The following is a 13,138-nucleotide window of genomic DNA, read 5'->3' on the forward strand; positions in this document are numbered from 1 at the left end:
CTCAATATTTGTCTTTGATGTTTGTCTGACTAATCTGTAAACTTCAGAGAAAACAAAAAGAAATAATAAAAATCCTAGGGTGGGGGAAAAAAAAGGAAAAATTGGGGTAATGACTAGTTATGGTGATCAGATGTTTAATAGGATTGAATAACCAAATTATGGTATTATTCAGGTTGTCCAGAATATGAAAATGACTTTTATCTAGTGTTGGGGGTAGATATTACAGAAAAGGAACATAAAGGTCAAATTTAGATAGATGTAATCAAATTATTAAGATACTTGAAAAGTTGTTTCTTCAAAAACTAGACACATTCATGGAAAACGATGCAAATATTTGGTTCTGGGGATGATTTCAAAAATCATTATGGAAATTAACGGTTTGGACATATCCAACATTGACTGTGATTGTTACGATAACCATCATGTTTTGGAAATTAGATGTGCTGAGATCAGAAAATATTCTTTACATGAGCTTCGCTGAGAAGTGTTGAAATAAAATGAGCAAACTGTATCAGCAGGCTTCAAATGCCACCAAATAGCAATCAGTTCATTCTTCCAACCGATGAATAACTGTTCTAATCCTGCTATGTGTTTGATCCACACCTGTAGACTTGCATAAATATTTAATTGCCACCTCCTGGTAATTTGTATATTTTCTTCATTTAAGGTGTGAGTTTCTTGTAAGAGTATATATCTATAAACGTATTTATAACTCATACATTTTTTAGGTTTTTGTAAACCCTCACAATTCCCGGAGGTAAATTTGAGTTCCAACACACATAAACAAAGGAGCACTTGAACAAATTGAACAAGGACCTAAGCCTAACCCCCTTTCCCAATATAATCCCCTTATAACTTAGCAATTTATCTATTTTGTTTTGCAGGTGTGTGGGATCTATGTAATCTTAATTGTGCCAAATACAAACATTTTTAGACAATATATGCTTCAATAATTTCTGTAAAATAATGGTTTTTGTTTCTCTGACACTGCTTCATCCTTACAATACCATCAAATGGAAGTTATATGTAGCTTAAAGTATAATGTTACACTTTCTGTTCAGTGATTATTATAATTATTTATGTGGTCTATCATTATGTGCTACATTAAATTTGAACAATAGCGCCATATGATCATGTTTATATATGCATCAAGGTGTACGTCCCTGGAATAAAAATTTAGGAAATTCTGTCAAGGTACTTTAGTCTATCAATATGTGATACCCATGAATTTTAAAGAGGTAGGACATTCTGATGTGACTTTGGTAATGCCGCGTTCCGTTAATCTTGGAAGTCGGAACTGGGATGTTGGATTGTATGTTATCTCTGAGTAGCGTTCCAATTTCCTGCTTATTTTTTTTCTGTATTGCTAGCAACTGTAACAGCAGTCTTACAACAATAACAATGACAATAACACTGTATGTGAGATTTCGTACATATAAACAGTGTTGAAACATCTCGTCTTATAAACACTAAAAGGTAGCACATGTACAACTGACTAAATGTTCCATAAATAACAAAGAACATTAAAAACAGTCACAGTAAGAATGTTTTACTACTATTGATGTGATAGGTCATGTTGCCCTGACTTTCCGACCTTCACGGGTGTTCCAGTTGAAATTATGTACTCGGAGGTCAGAAATTCCGACTTCCGAGTACAAATGGAAAGCAGCATAAGTTCTACAAGTATTTTGTAAAAAGACAACATTCTGATGCTGTGTTTTAGTCTATCAATACGTAGTCCTCATAACAGCTGCAAAATATATTGTGTAAATTTCATCACTGCAATATCAGTGTGTGCAATATTCAATTCAGTTCAATGCATTTGTATAGCGCCAATTTACAACACATGTCATCTCAAGGCACTTTACAAAGTCAATTCAATCCAATCATACAGATTTCAAGTCAGGTACATTCATTACAATTAATCCTAACTATCAAACAGTGCAGTCAGATTACGTTTATTATTCAAATAAAAATAAAAAATTCTAAGGAAACCCAGCAGATTGCATCGAGTCAGCATTTACTCCTCCTGGATGGGCATGTAGAGACAGTGGACAGTCGCTTGCATTGACATTGGCATTGATATTCATATCACAAAGGACTGTTTGGAGTGCAATAATTGTTGGCTAATATATTCCAAGTGTTATACAGGTCCTTCTCAAAAAATTAGCATATTGTGATAAAGTTCATTATTTTCCATAATGTCATGATGAAAATTTAACATTCAAATATTTTAGATTCATTGCACACTAACTGAAATATTTCAGGTCTTTTGTTGTCTTAATACGGATGATTTTGGCATACAGCTCATGAAAACCCAAAATTCCTATCTCACAAAATTAGCATATTTCATCCGACCAATAAAAGAAAAGTGTTTTTAATACCAAAAACGTCAACCTTCAAATAATCATGTACAGTTATGCACTCAATACTTGGTCGGGAATCCTTTTACAGAAATGACTGCTTCAATGCGGCGTGGCATGGAGGCAATCAGCCTGTGGCACTGCTGAGGTCTTATGGAGGCCCAGGATGCTTCGATAGCGGCCTTTAGCTCATCCAGAGTGTTGGGTCTTGAGTCTCTCAACGTTGAATGCTGAAAAATGAAATCTTCATCTCCATAAAGCTTTTCAGCAGATGGAAGCATGAAGTGCTCCAAAATCTCCTGATAGCTAGCTGCATTGACCCTGCCCTTGATAAAACACAGTGGACCAACACCAGCAGCTGACACGGCACCCCAGACCATCACTGACTGTGGGTACTTGACACTGGACTTCTGGCATTTTGGCATTTCCTTCTCCCCAGTCTTCCTCCAGACTCTGGCACCTTGATTTCCGAATGACATGCAGAATTTGCTTTCATCCGAAAAAAGTACTTTGGACCACTGAGCAACAGTCCAGTGCTGCTTCTCTGTAGCCCAGGTCAGGCGCTTCTGCCGCTGTTTCTGGTTCAAACGTGGCTTGACCTGGGGAATGCGGCACCTGTAGCCCATTTCCTGCACACGCCTGTGCACGGTGGCTCTGGATGTTTCTACTCCAGACTCAGTCCACTGCTTCCGCAGGTCCCCCAAGGTCTGGAATCGGCCCTTCTCCACAATCTTCCTCAGGGTCCGGTCACCTCTTCTCGTTGTGCAGCGTTTTCTGCCACACTTTTTCCTTCCCACAGACTTCCCACTGAGGTGACTTGATACAGCACTCTGGGAACAGCCTATTCATTCAGAAATTTCTTTCTGTGTCTTACCCTCTTGCTTGAGGGTGTCAATAGTGGCCTTCTGGACAGCAGTCAGGTCGGCAGTCTTACCCATGATTGGGGTTTTGAGTGATGAACCAGGCTGGGAGTTTTAAAGGCCTCAGGAATCTTTTGCAGGTGTTTAGAGTTAACTCGTTGATTCAGATGATTAGGTTCATAACTCGTTTAGAGACCCTTTTAATTATATGCTAATTTTGTGAGATAGGAATTTTGGGTTTTCATGAGCTGTATGCCAAAATCATCCGTATTAAGGCAATAAAAGACGTGAAATATTTCAGTTAGTGTGCAATGAATCTAAAATATATGAATGTTAAATTTTCATCATTACATTATGGAAAATAATTAACTTTATCACAATATGTTAATATTTTGAGAAGGACCTGTAAATTTGCAGTTTTCATGCTAATGTAATATTTAGCCGGTTGGACAGTCTCTCGGCAGCTGATGCTCACACCGGACACAAGTCACATTGGCCAAAATGCTAAAGGTCACAGAGTGTAGGAAGCAAAAGCTAAAAGCCTACAGACTGCAGCTGCTGTTTCACTCTAGAAGGATGGACTTGATTATTAGCTGCTGATGTTGGTAAATTAAGGGGTGTATGTGGCTCATACTAATATGTTCAGGTTATCTGTAGCTTCAAAATAATGACCACAAGAATGTCTCAAATTTAACACTGCATTGAATAACTTTTGATAATTTCAGAACAAAATAAAGATAACTTACCTCTGACATTCTGTCATTGCTCAGTCAGCTGCAACAATCAACAACAATCATTTATTTACTACTACCCTTCACCTTGTTCATTATGTTGTAATTTATACCTTAACTTTGAAGATGTGAAGATAATGTTAACTTAGACATGAACAAAAATAAAAAAACAGAAAATCAACATTAACAGCTTTTATTTTTTTTCTTTCTATTTTTTCTTAGAATACAGTATCTAACAAAAGCGAGTACACCCTGAATTTTTTTTTTTTATATATATCTTTTCATGGAACAACGCTCAAGATTTGACACTTTCATAAAATGTTAAGTAATCAGTGTACAGTGTAAATTTCCTCTGCCCTTAAAATAACTCAACATACAGCTAATAATTTCCGTTGGCAATAGAAGTGAGTGCACCCGTGGAATCCTCTTTTCACTCTACCATGATGGCATTATGGAGCTAGTGGATGTCAGACACCTTGCACTCCTTCTCCCTCCATTTGAGGATGCCCCACAGATACTCAATAGGGTTGGAGACATGCTTGGTCAATCCAACACCTTCACTCAGTTTCTCTAGCAAGGCAGTGGTCATCTTGGAGGTGTGTTTGGGGTCGTTATCATGTTGGAATACTTCCCTTCATCCCAACATCCTAAGGAAGGGGATCATGCTCTGCTTCACAATGTCACAGCACATGTTGGCATTCATGGTTCCCTCAATGAACTGTAGCTCCCCACAGGTGGCAGCACTCATGCAGTCTCAAACCATGACACTGCCACCACCATGCTTGACAGTAGGCAAGACGCACTTGTCTTTGTACTCCTTACCTGATTGCTGCCACACACAAATGAAACCATCTGAACCAAATAAGTTTATGTTGGTCTCATTAGACCAAAGGACATGGTTTCAGTAGTCCATGTCCTTTGTCTGCTTGTTTTCAGCAAACTGTCTCCAGGCTTTCTTGTTCATCATCTTTAGGAGAAGCTTCCTTCTTGAATGACAGACATGCAGACCAATTTTATGAAGTGTGCAGCATTTGGTCTGAGCACTGACAGGCTGACCCTGAGGCCTGTTCAGAGTGGAATCTGTCCTGTTGAACTGCTGCATGGTCTTGGCCACCATCCAGCAACTCAGTTTTAGGGTGTTGGCAATCTTCCCTATAGCATAGGTCATCTTTATGTAAGGGGACAGTTCTTTTTTTTAGATCCTCAAGATAGTTCTTTGCCATGAGGTGTCGTGTTGAACTTCCAGTGACCAGATGAGAGTGATAACAGCACATTTAACACACCTGCTCCCAATTCACACCAGAGACCTTGAAACACTAACGAGTCACATGACACCGGGGAGGTAAAATGACTAATTGACGACAGTTTTGACATTTTCACTTAGGGATGTATTCACTTTTGTTGTTCTCTATCTCTTTTGTATATTGTTAGATGGCCAATTGGTATCATGCAGCCATGCCCTCATTTCTGGTCCTAAGTCGAAGAGGCCAGCTTCCAAAGAGTGGGCTGTATGGGGGGAGCCTGTAATTATGTGCTCGGCAGTGTGTTCAGGTTTGCCATACTTTTTTGCCAGCCGTTTAGACATTAATGGCTGTGTCTTGAGTTATTTTGAGGGGCCAGCAAATTTATAAAGTTATGCAAGCTGTACCCTGACTACTTTACATTGTTTAAAAGTGTTGTCATATCATATAATAAAATATTTACAAAAAATGTAAGGGGCGTACTCACTTTTGTGAATACACCTATTTTTATTTCTAATGGAGTAAACATTACCTTTGATCAATTTTAAAAAAATAATATGAATCCGCCTTTTGCAGTTTTGGGATAGATAATTATCATGTTGATATGATTTAGGGCTAAGGACAAAAAGTTCAGGTTTGGAATCCTAACCTACAGAAATTCAAAGTTAGAGGTGCACCAGATGTCACTAAGTTGATCAGAAAGTACTTTTTTCAGTTTGAGACTTGACTTGGATATGTCCCGCAAAAACTTAAGACTTAATAGCACCAACCCTAAACGGTGCCACACTCCTTATTCCCCAATGCCTGTTGGATAGGGCATGCAAGTTGCCATTAAAACGTGTGAGGAGGAATTGCATCATAGATATACAGGGGTTGGACAATGAAACTCAAACACCTGGTTTTACACCACAATAATTTATTAGTATGGTGTAGGGCCTCATTTTGCGGCCAATACAGCGTCATTTCGTCTTGGGAATGACATATACAAGTCCTGCACAGTGGTCAGAGGGATTTTAAGCCATTCTTCTTGCAGGATAGTGGCCAGGTCACTACATGATACTGGTGGAGGAAAACGTTTCCTGACTCGCTCCTCCAAAACACCCCAAAGTGGCTCAATAATATTTAGATCTGGTGACTGTGCAGGCCATGGGAGATGTTCAACTTCACTTTCATGTTCATCAAACCAATCTTTCACCAGTCTTGCTGTGTGTACTGGTGCATTGTCATCCTGATACACGGCATCGCCTTCAGGATACAATGTTTGAACCATTGGATGCACATGGTCCTCAAGAATGGTTCGGTAGTCATTGGCAGTGACGCGCCCATCTAGCTCAAGTATTGGGCCAAGGGAATGCCATGATATGGCAGCCCAAACCATCAGTGATCCACCCCCATGCTTCACTCTGGGCATGCAACAGTCTGGGTGGTACGCTTCTTTGGGGCTTCTCCACACCGTAACTCTCCCGGATGAGGGGAAAACAGTAAAGGTGGACTCATCAGAGAACAATACATGTTTCACATTGTCCACAGCCCAAGATTTGCGCTCCTTGCACCATTGAAACCGACGTTTGGCATTGGCATGAGTGACCAAAGGTTTGGCTATAGCAGCCTGGCCGTGTATATTGACCCTGTGGAGCTCCTGATGGACAGTTCTGGTGGAAACAGGAGAGTTGAGGTGCACATTTAATTCTGCTGTGATTTGGGCAGCCGTGGTTTTATGTTTTTTGGATACAATCTAGGTTAGCACCCGAACATCCCTTTCAGACAGCTTCTTCTTGCGTCCACAGTTAATCCTGTTGGATGTGGTTCGTCCTTCTTGGTGGTATGCTGACATTACCCTGGATACCGTGGCTCTTGATACATCACAAAGACTTGCTGTCTTGGTCACAGATGCGACAGCAAGACGTGCACCAACAATTTGTCCTCTTTTGAACTCTGGTATGTCACCCATAATGTGTGCATTTCAATATTTTGAGCAAAACTGTGCTCTTACCCTGCTAATTGAACCTTCACACTCTGCTCTTACTGGTGCAATGTACAATCAATGAAGATTGGTTACCAGGCTGGTCCAATTTAGCCATGAAACCTCCCACACTAAAATGACAGGTGTTTCAGTTTCATTGTCCAACCCATGTAGATGCTAAAATCACTTCTTAACAGGTGAAAAGTCATCATTCGGCGGAATGATTACTTTTACACGGCGAAGGCGGTGCCGAGTATCAGGATGACAATGCACCAAGACTGATGAAAGATTGGTTTGATGAACATGAAAGTGAAGTTGAACATCTCCCATGGCCTGCACAATATTATTGAGCTACTTTGGGGTGTTTTGGAGGAGCGAGTCGGGAAACGTTTTCCTCCACCAGTATCACGTAGTGACCTGGCCACTATCCTGCAAGAAGAATGGCTTAAAATCCCTCTGACCACTGTGCAGGACTTGTATATGTCATTCCCAAGACAAATTGACGCTGTATTGGCCGCAAAAGGAGGCCCTACACCATACTAATAAATTATTGTGGTCTAAAACCAGGTGTTTCAGTTTCATTGTCCAACCCCTGTATAATGGCTATAAAATGTGCCATTTTGACTGTTCTTCCAGGTTAAGGACTGCCAGCGCAGTAATTGTTAATGAGCATTTGCATTTAATAAACAAACATACATTTATATGTGTATTGTCGGACCAGATACCATTTTGTTTCATGTTTTGTGTTCATCAATACACCATTTATAATGGCTGTAATATGTGTGACTTCTTCCAAGTCATTGAACAAGAGTTTTTATTGTTTCACAATTTCTTTCTAATTGTCAACTCTTTTGGTGGGGAGAAAGTGGGTAACAGGATGTTGAAAATAAAATTAACTTGATTAACATTTAGAATCTGTTTTTAATTTAGAATAATGCATATTTTTGGAACAACATTTATTTTAAAATTTATGTTGAATTTAAATGATCAAATTGTGTTGAAGTAAAATGATTGAGTTGTGTTGAAGTCAAGTGAAAAACTGGCTTTCCTTACATAGAAAACCATTTAACCAATTGTTTGATAGTTAGGATTAATTGGAATGTATGTACCTGACTTGAAATCTGTATGATTTAATTGAATTGACTTTGTTAAATGTCTTGAGAAGACGTGTTGTGAATTGGCGCTGTATAAATTAAACTGAATCGAACTGATATTGAATTGATATTGTTATTCTATGTCAAACACGTGCGTAACTTTGTAAAAGCTTACACAGCTTAACATCATTTGAAAACTGTGAGTAACTTTACTTGTAGACGGCCCTTGGCTACAAGAGAGTGCCATGATTTAAGAAGGACAGTTCCCATGTACCAAGATGCTGGCTGCAAAGAGCAGTTAAGGTGACATCTACATTTTTATATCTATGGGCTAGGATAAACTACATAGCTTGCATAGCATTCCATTACGCAAATTTGCCATTTACCCCTGTCAGCACCTGGCAAAATACATGAATAAATGCAAAAGAGAACTAAATCCTAGCAAACATACAGCCTTAATTTTTCAAAGCAGATCTTTTTTACACAAACTGTAATCATCGATATTTTCAAAAGTAAATAATTTAATTACATATTTTACAGCTACTTTTATCTTATAAACAAATTATGTAACACTGTTACATGTAACTACTTAGAAGGTTGTTTTGAGTTTGCTATTGAGGTGTAATAGTCTTGGATTTTTCAAATATTTCTATTTTTAAAATGTATTCATTTTAGATTTTAATGAATTTTAATTGCTTTCTCAATTCATGTTCATATTGTTTTAATTTTATAATATAAATCATGTGAACAATTAAGACTCTTTATGTCCAAAACTTCCTATGAAGTAATATATTTTATTGTTACTTGTGCATTGAATTGAGCTGGAGCGAAAGGATTTCTTGCTATGTTAAGTTGCTAATTTCATAAAGCACTATGATGCACCAAACTGGAGATGAACATTAGTGTTAGAACAATGTGAAAAAATGGTGGCAGTGACTGCCAGGAAAGGCTGCAGCAACCCCCCTCCCCGACAAACCAGGTGGCTGGTTTGTCAAGCCTTAGGCACTACAGGGCAGTTGTAAGTCTAAAAATGGAGTATGTTTTTATGCTTTAGATTTTTGCTACTGTTGCTTTAGGGCACCTTTTTTTAATTAGAATAATAAAGATTTCTCAGAATAAAAAAATAATCTAAATCTCTTTTTTTTTTGGTCACTAAAGATGTTCTGGTTTATCAGTGTTATAATATCCCCAAATACATATAATGAATGCAGATGCTATAATTTGTATAAATATTTGATTTAAAAACAAAGCTAACGCAGCTCCCAATCATAGAGAAGACTGCATCATTTACTTTGTTTTTTTCTTTTCATAACTATATTATCATACAGCATAAAAAAGAACAAAAAAAAAAAACATAAAGAAGAGTTCACAGTCTCCAAATATATGAATGATCAACACGTCTCAAGGTTCCCCAGAAAGTTTTTAAAAGCAGCAGTAAAACATCTTGGAAAAAGGAATTGTTCAGAAATAAAGAAAAAATTTTTTTAGTGAAAAAACTGTGTCCGTCATGTTTCTGTCCAACCCCATTCAATATTTAACACTGACACTAACTGCAACCACTAAACCCCAGCGGCTGCACATTGTCAAGACAACAAATCTCAGAGTATGACTGGATTTGACTGAAAATTGCCATCAGAAAAATCTGTTTCATTGTCTTGACAGGATTCTTGCTGAGCTTTCACAACTGCAGGCTTATGAGGACCGAATTAATGAACAGGAAAATTGAACGTAATGGGAACACACTGGTACCTGAGAGACAGAGGGAATGCTGCCAAACATAAAGAAAATACAAGGACAACAAACCGTAGCATTTATTTCCATTCAGCCATATTCTATAGGTTACCTATGTAATCATTTTTTGGTCATGGGCAGGACTGCCTGGATGGTGGGGTTTTCCTGTGTTAAATTGACCTGCATGGACAAGTTAGTATAAAATTCTGAGCAACTTCCAGAGAATGTGAAGGAATTGTTTCAATTTTTTAATTAAATATTTTACTTGTACATGCCACTCAGTGGATGTAATTGACAGAACAATGTAACTGGGAATGGGAATTGTTTTAATCAAGATTACTACTGTCTGACAATCAAGGTCCTTGGATGTTAAGGAAACAAATATAAAAAAAAATACAGACCATGAAGGCAGAAGAAAGTACTACTTACTTACCACTAAACCATGCCAATGTTCTGCAGAGTGCTTAACGGGGTACTTCACTACCTCACACAAACACTGTTAACATTCAGACAGCTTTTTCTATTACCAAGACATTTATTTCAACTGGTGTCGGATATTTTACTGATATTTTACACTGGTAGGAGAAGAATTAAAACAATACATTTCCTTCCAGTAAAGAGAAAGAAGAGAAAATAATAAATTGTTCAAGTATGAAAATGGAAACCACAGAGAAGAAAATCTGCCACCGCCTCAGAACAATGTTATAGAGAATGTACCGTGGCTGAATCAGTTTTTTTTATGTAGTCCCCTCTAGTATCATTAATTAAAAATACCCTAAACAATTAGTCTAGTCTAGTCTAAACAATCCTAGCTACTACAAACATACTATAGAGTTGAGATTAAAATAATGCACGTTCAGAGTTAATTAAAAAAGTGAGGGACTGGAAACCCAGAAGAGGAAGAAGGACGGTTTTAACAAGAGAATAACAAACTGAACATAATTACTGAAGTGATAACTAGGTAGCAAGGATATGTATTAGATGACATCTAATACCAGTTTAAAATATTAATGCAGTAATTGCCATAATATGGCTATGTGGTGAGGTAGAAAACACTGTATGTAAGTGATCACATTTGCAAGGCAAGACGCCGTTCTGTCCCTCTGACCCTAGGTATAATAATTTGGTTAAAAGTACAGAAAATATAAAATAAATAACTACAGTACCAGAATTGAGAAAGCAGAGTTTTGTCCTTGCAGACCGTTCACACAGCGTGCACACTCCGTTCCACAATCTGTTCCAGCCACCAGCCATACGCATGTGCCCGTAAGCAGCATCCACAGGCAGCTGCGCTGAGCGATCAAAGCCATTGACTACGGAAGGAAAATCACAGCAGTTATTTTCACTGAAAAACTCCGAGTACTACTAGGAGAGTTCTGACAAAGACTTTATTTGGAAAAGTAAAACTTGAACCTGATACACAGTAACTGTTGCAAATGTCACAACCATCAACTTCTAATGCCGTCATTATTATCTATTTTTTATGTTTTTACAGCAATCACAAGTTCTCCACCCCAGTACAGCCATCATTAATATTTATTAGAATAAATCTAATGTTAGCCTATATGATGTGTGCAATAAAAATCATAGTGTCTTCATTCGTTGTTTGTGACAAACACTAGTTCAGTTGTCGTAGCAATAGGTGTAACTGCAAATAAGAAAATATGTGTATTCGTGTCTTACCTCTGACAGACTTTTTTCTACAATTTATCTCCAAACAAGGATCAATAGGAGGCGGGGGACCTGTGTCTGTGATTGAGAAATCTGCGCATAAAACGGAGCGGTTCGGTCTCTTCCCAGCAAGGTGTTTCTACTCGAGCTGGTCCACGATTTTATGGAACACGATCAAAGGTCCAACTATTCCCGACGAAGAGAACGCAAACAAGGACCCAGTGAGCTGAACCTGATGCAGTGTTGCAGCGGGGTGTCCGGAAGCTTTTTAAACTACTTCGTGTGCCTTACGTCACCGAATGTAAAACTGCCAGGAGGAGATGAAGTCCGTGACGTTGCCGCCCACTCACCTCCCACCGGAGCCCACCGTCAACATCACCATTTCCACTTTTCTGTCAAGCAGGTTCCAAGATGTCACGCGTCTGAGTTATTCTGTTTTTGTGTTTTTTCTTAAGACGTCTGTTGGAAAACTTCTTTGTGGAAAAACTTGGAGACATTCTTTTGTGTGTATCTGTGTGGTCCTGTTTTTGCGGCTGAGTGAGGACCCTTTTTCTATTTCACCGGCAAAGTAAGGACCGTTTGTTGTAAAAAGAGGACATTTTCATTATCATTACTTGCTATTTTGTTAGGGGTTAGGTTTAGAACTAAGGTGTGAATTAGCTATCTAGGGGCAGGGTCAGGGTTAAGCCATAGAAAGGTTTGAAAATGAATGAAAATCAATCGAAGTCAATGCAACGACCTCACAACATATACAGGTCCTGGTCATAAAATTTGAATATAAAAAAAAATGTCTTTATTTCAGTATTTCCATTCAAAAAGTGAAACTCATATGATATTCATTCATTACACACTGACTGATATTTTTCAAATGTTTATTTATGGCATTGAGTGTAAAGACATAACAATATTTTCTCATAACCCTGTCCTGTCTGACCATTTTTAATAACCTTTGAGTTTAATTTAACCGAATACGCCACACCTGAAAGAAAATTTCATTATAGTAGATCATTATCAGGCAATGCTGTAACAACCTTTAAAGAATCTGTTCCACTTTTGATTTCCTCATTATCACAGAAAAACACAGTGGAGGGCAATAATTTTGTTCCTTCCCCTTAACAAATGGATTCTCTTGTTCATAGTGTTACTTCATCATTGCGTGGTGCATTACACAATGCAGCCCCCTTGAAAAAGAAGGTAATTATTCACAGGAGGCTAGCTCTCTGGTTTAATTAAAAGCTGCGTACTTTAAAGCACAATGTTAGAAAATTGGAGAGAAAATGGCGCTCTACACACTTAGAGGATTCCTACTTAATCTGGAAAAATAGCCTACTGTTGTATAAAAAGACACTTCGCCAAGCTAGAACAGCTTATTAATAGAAGAGAACAAGAATAATCCTAGGTTTCTCTTTAGTACAGTTGCTAATCTTGCACAGTCATAGCTCTGTTGAGCCATCCATTCCCTTAGCTCTCAGCAGTCATGACTT

General features: G+C 38.2%; 1 protein-coding gene across 1 annotated transcript in view; it reads right to left on the reverse strand.

The window, feature by feature from the left end:
- Positions 1 to 11,897, reverse strand: part of LOC124870278 (proenkephalin-A-like) — a 71,450-nt gene extending 59,553 nt beyond the window's left edge. The window contains exons 1-2 of the mRNA XM_047368870.1: positions 11,667 to 11,897; positions 11,150 to 11,296 (exon numbers count right to left, since the gene is read on the reverse strand). Of these exons, the coding sequence (XP_047224826.1) occupies positions 11,150 to 11,293 (144 nt within the window). The 5' untranslated portion in view covers positions 11,294 to 11,296; positions 11,667 to 11,897. The remainder of the gene's footprint in view (positions 1 to 11,149; positions 11,297 to 11,666) is intronic.
- Between the last annotated feature and the right edge of the window lie 1,241 nt (positions 11,898 to 13,138).

Source organism: Girardinichthys multiradiatus, chromosome 6 (assembly GCF_021462225.1).
Source record: "Girardinichthys multiradiatus isolate DD_20200921_A chromosome 6, DD_fGirMul_XY1, whole genome shotgun sequence".
NCBI lineage: Eukaryota > Metazoa > Chordata > Actinopteri > Cyprinodontiformes > Goodeidae > Girardinichthys > Girardinichthys multiradiatus.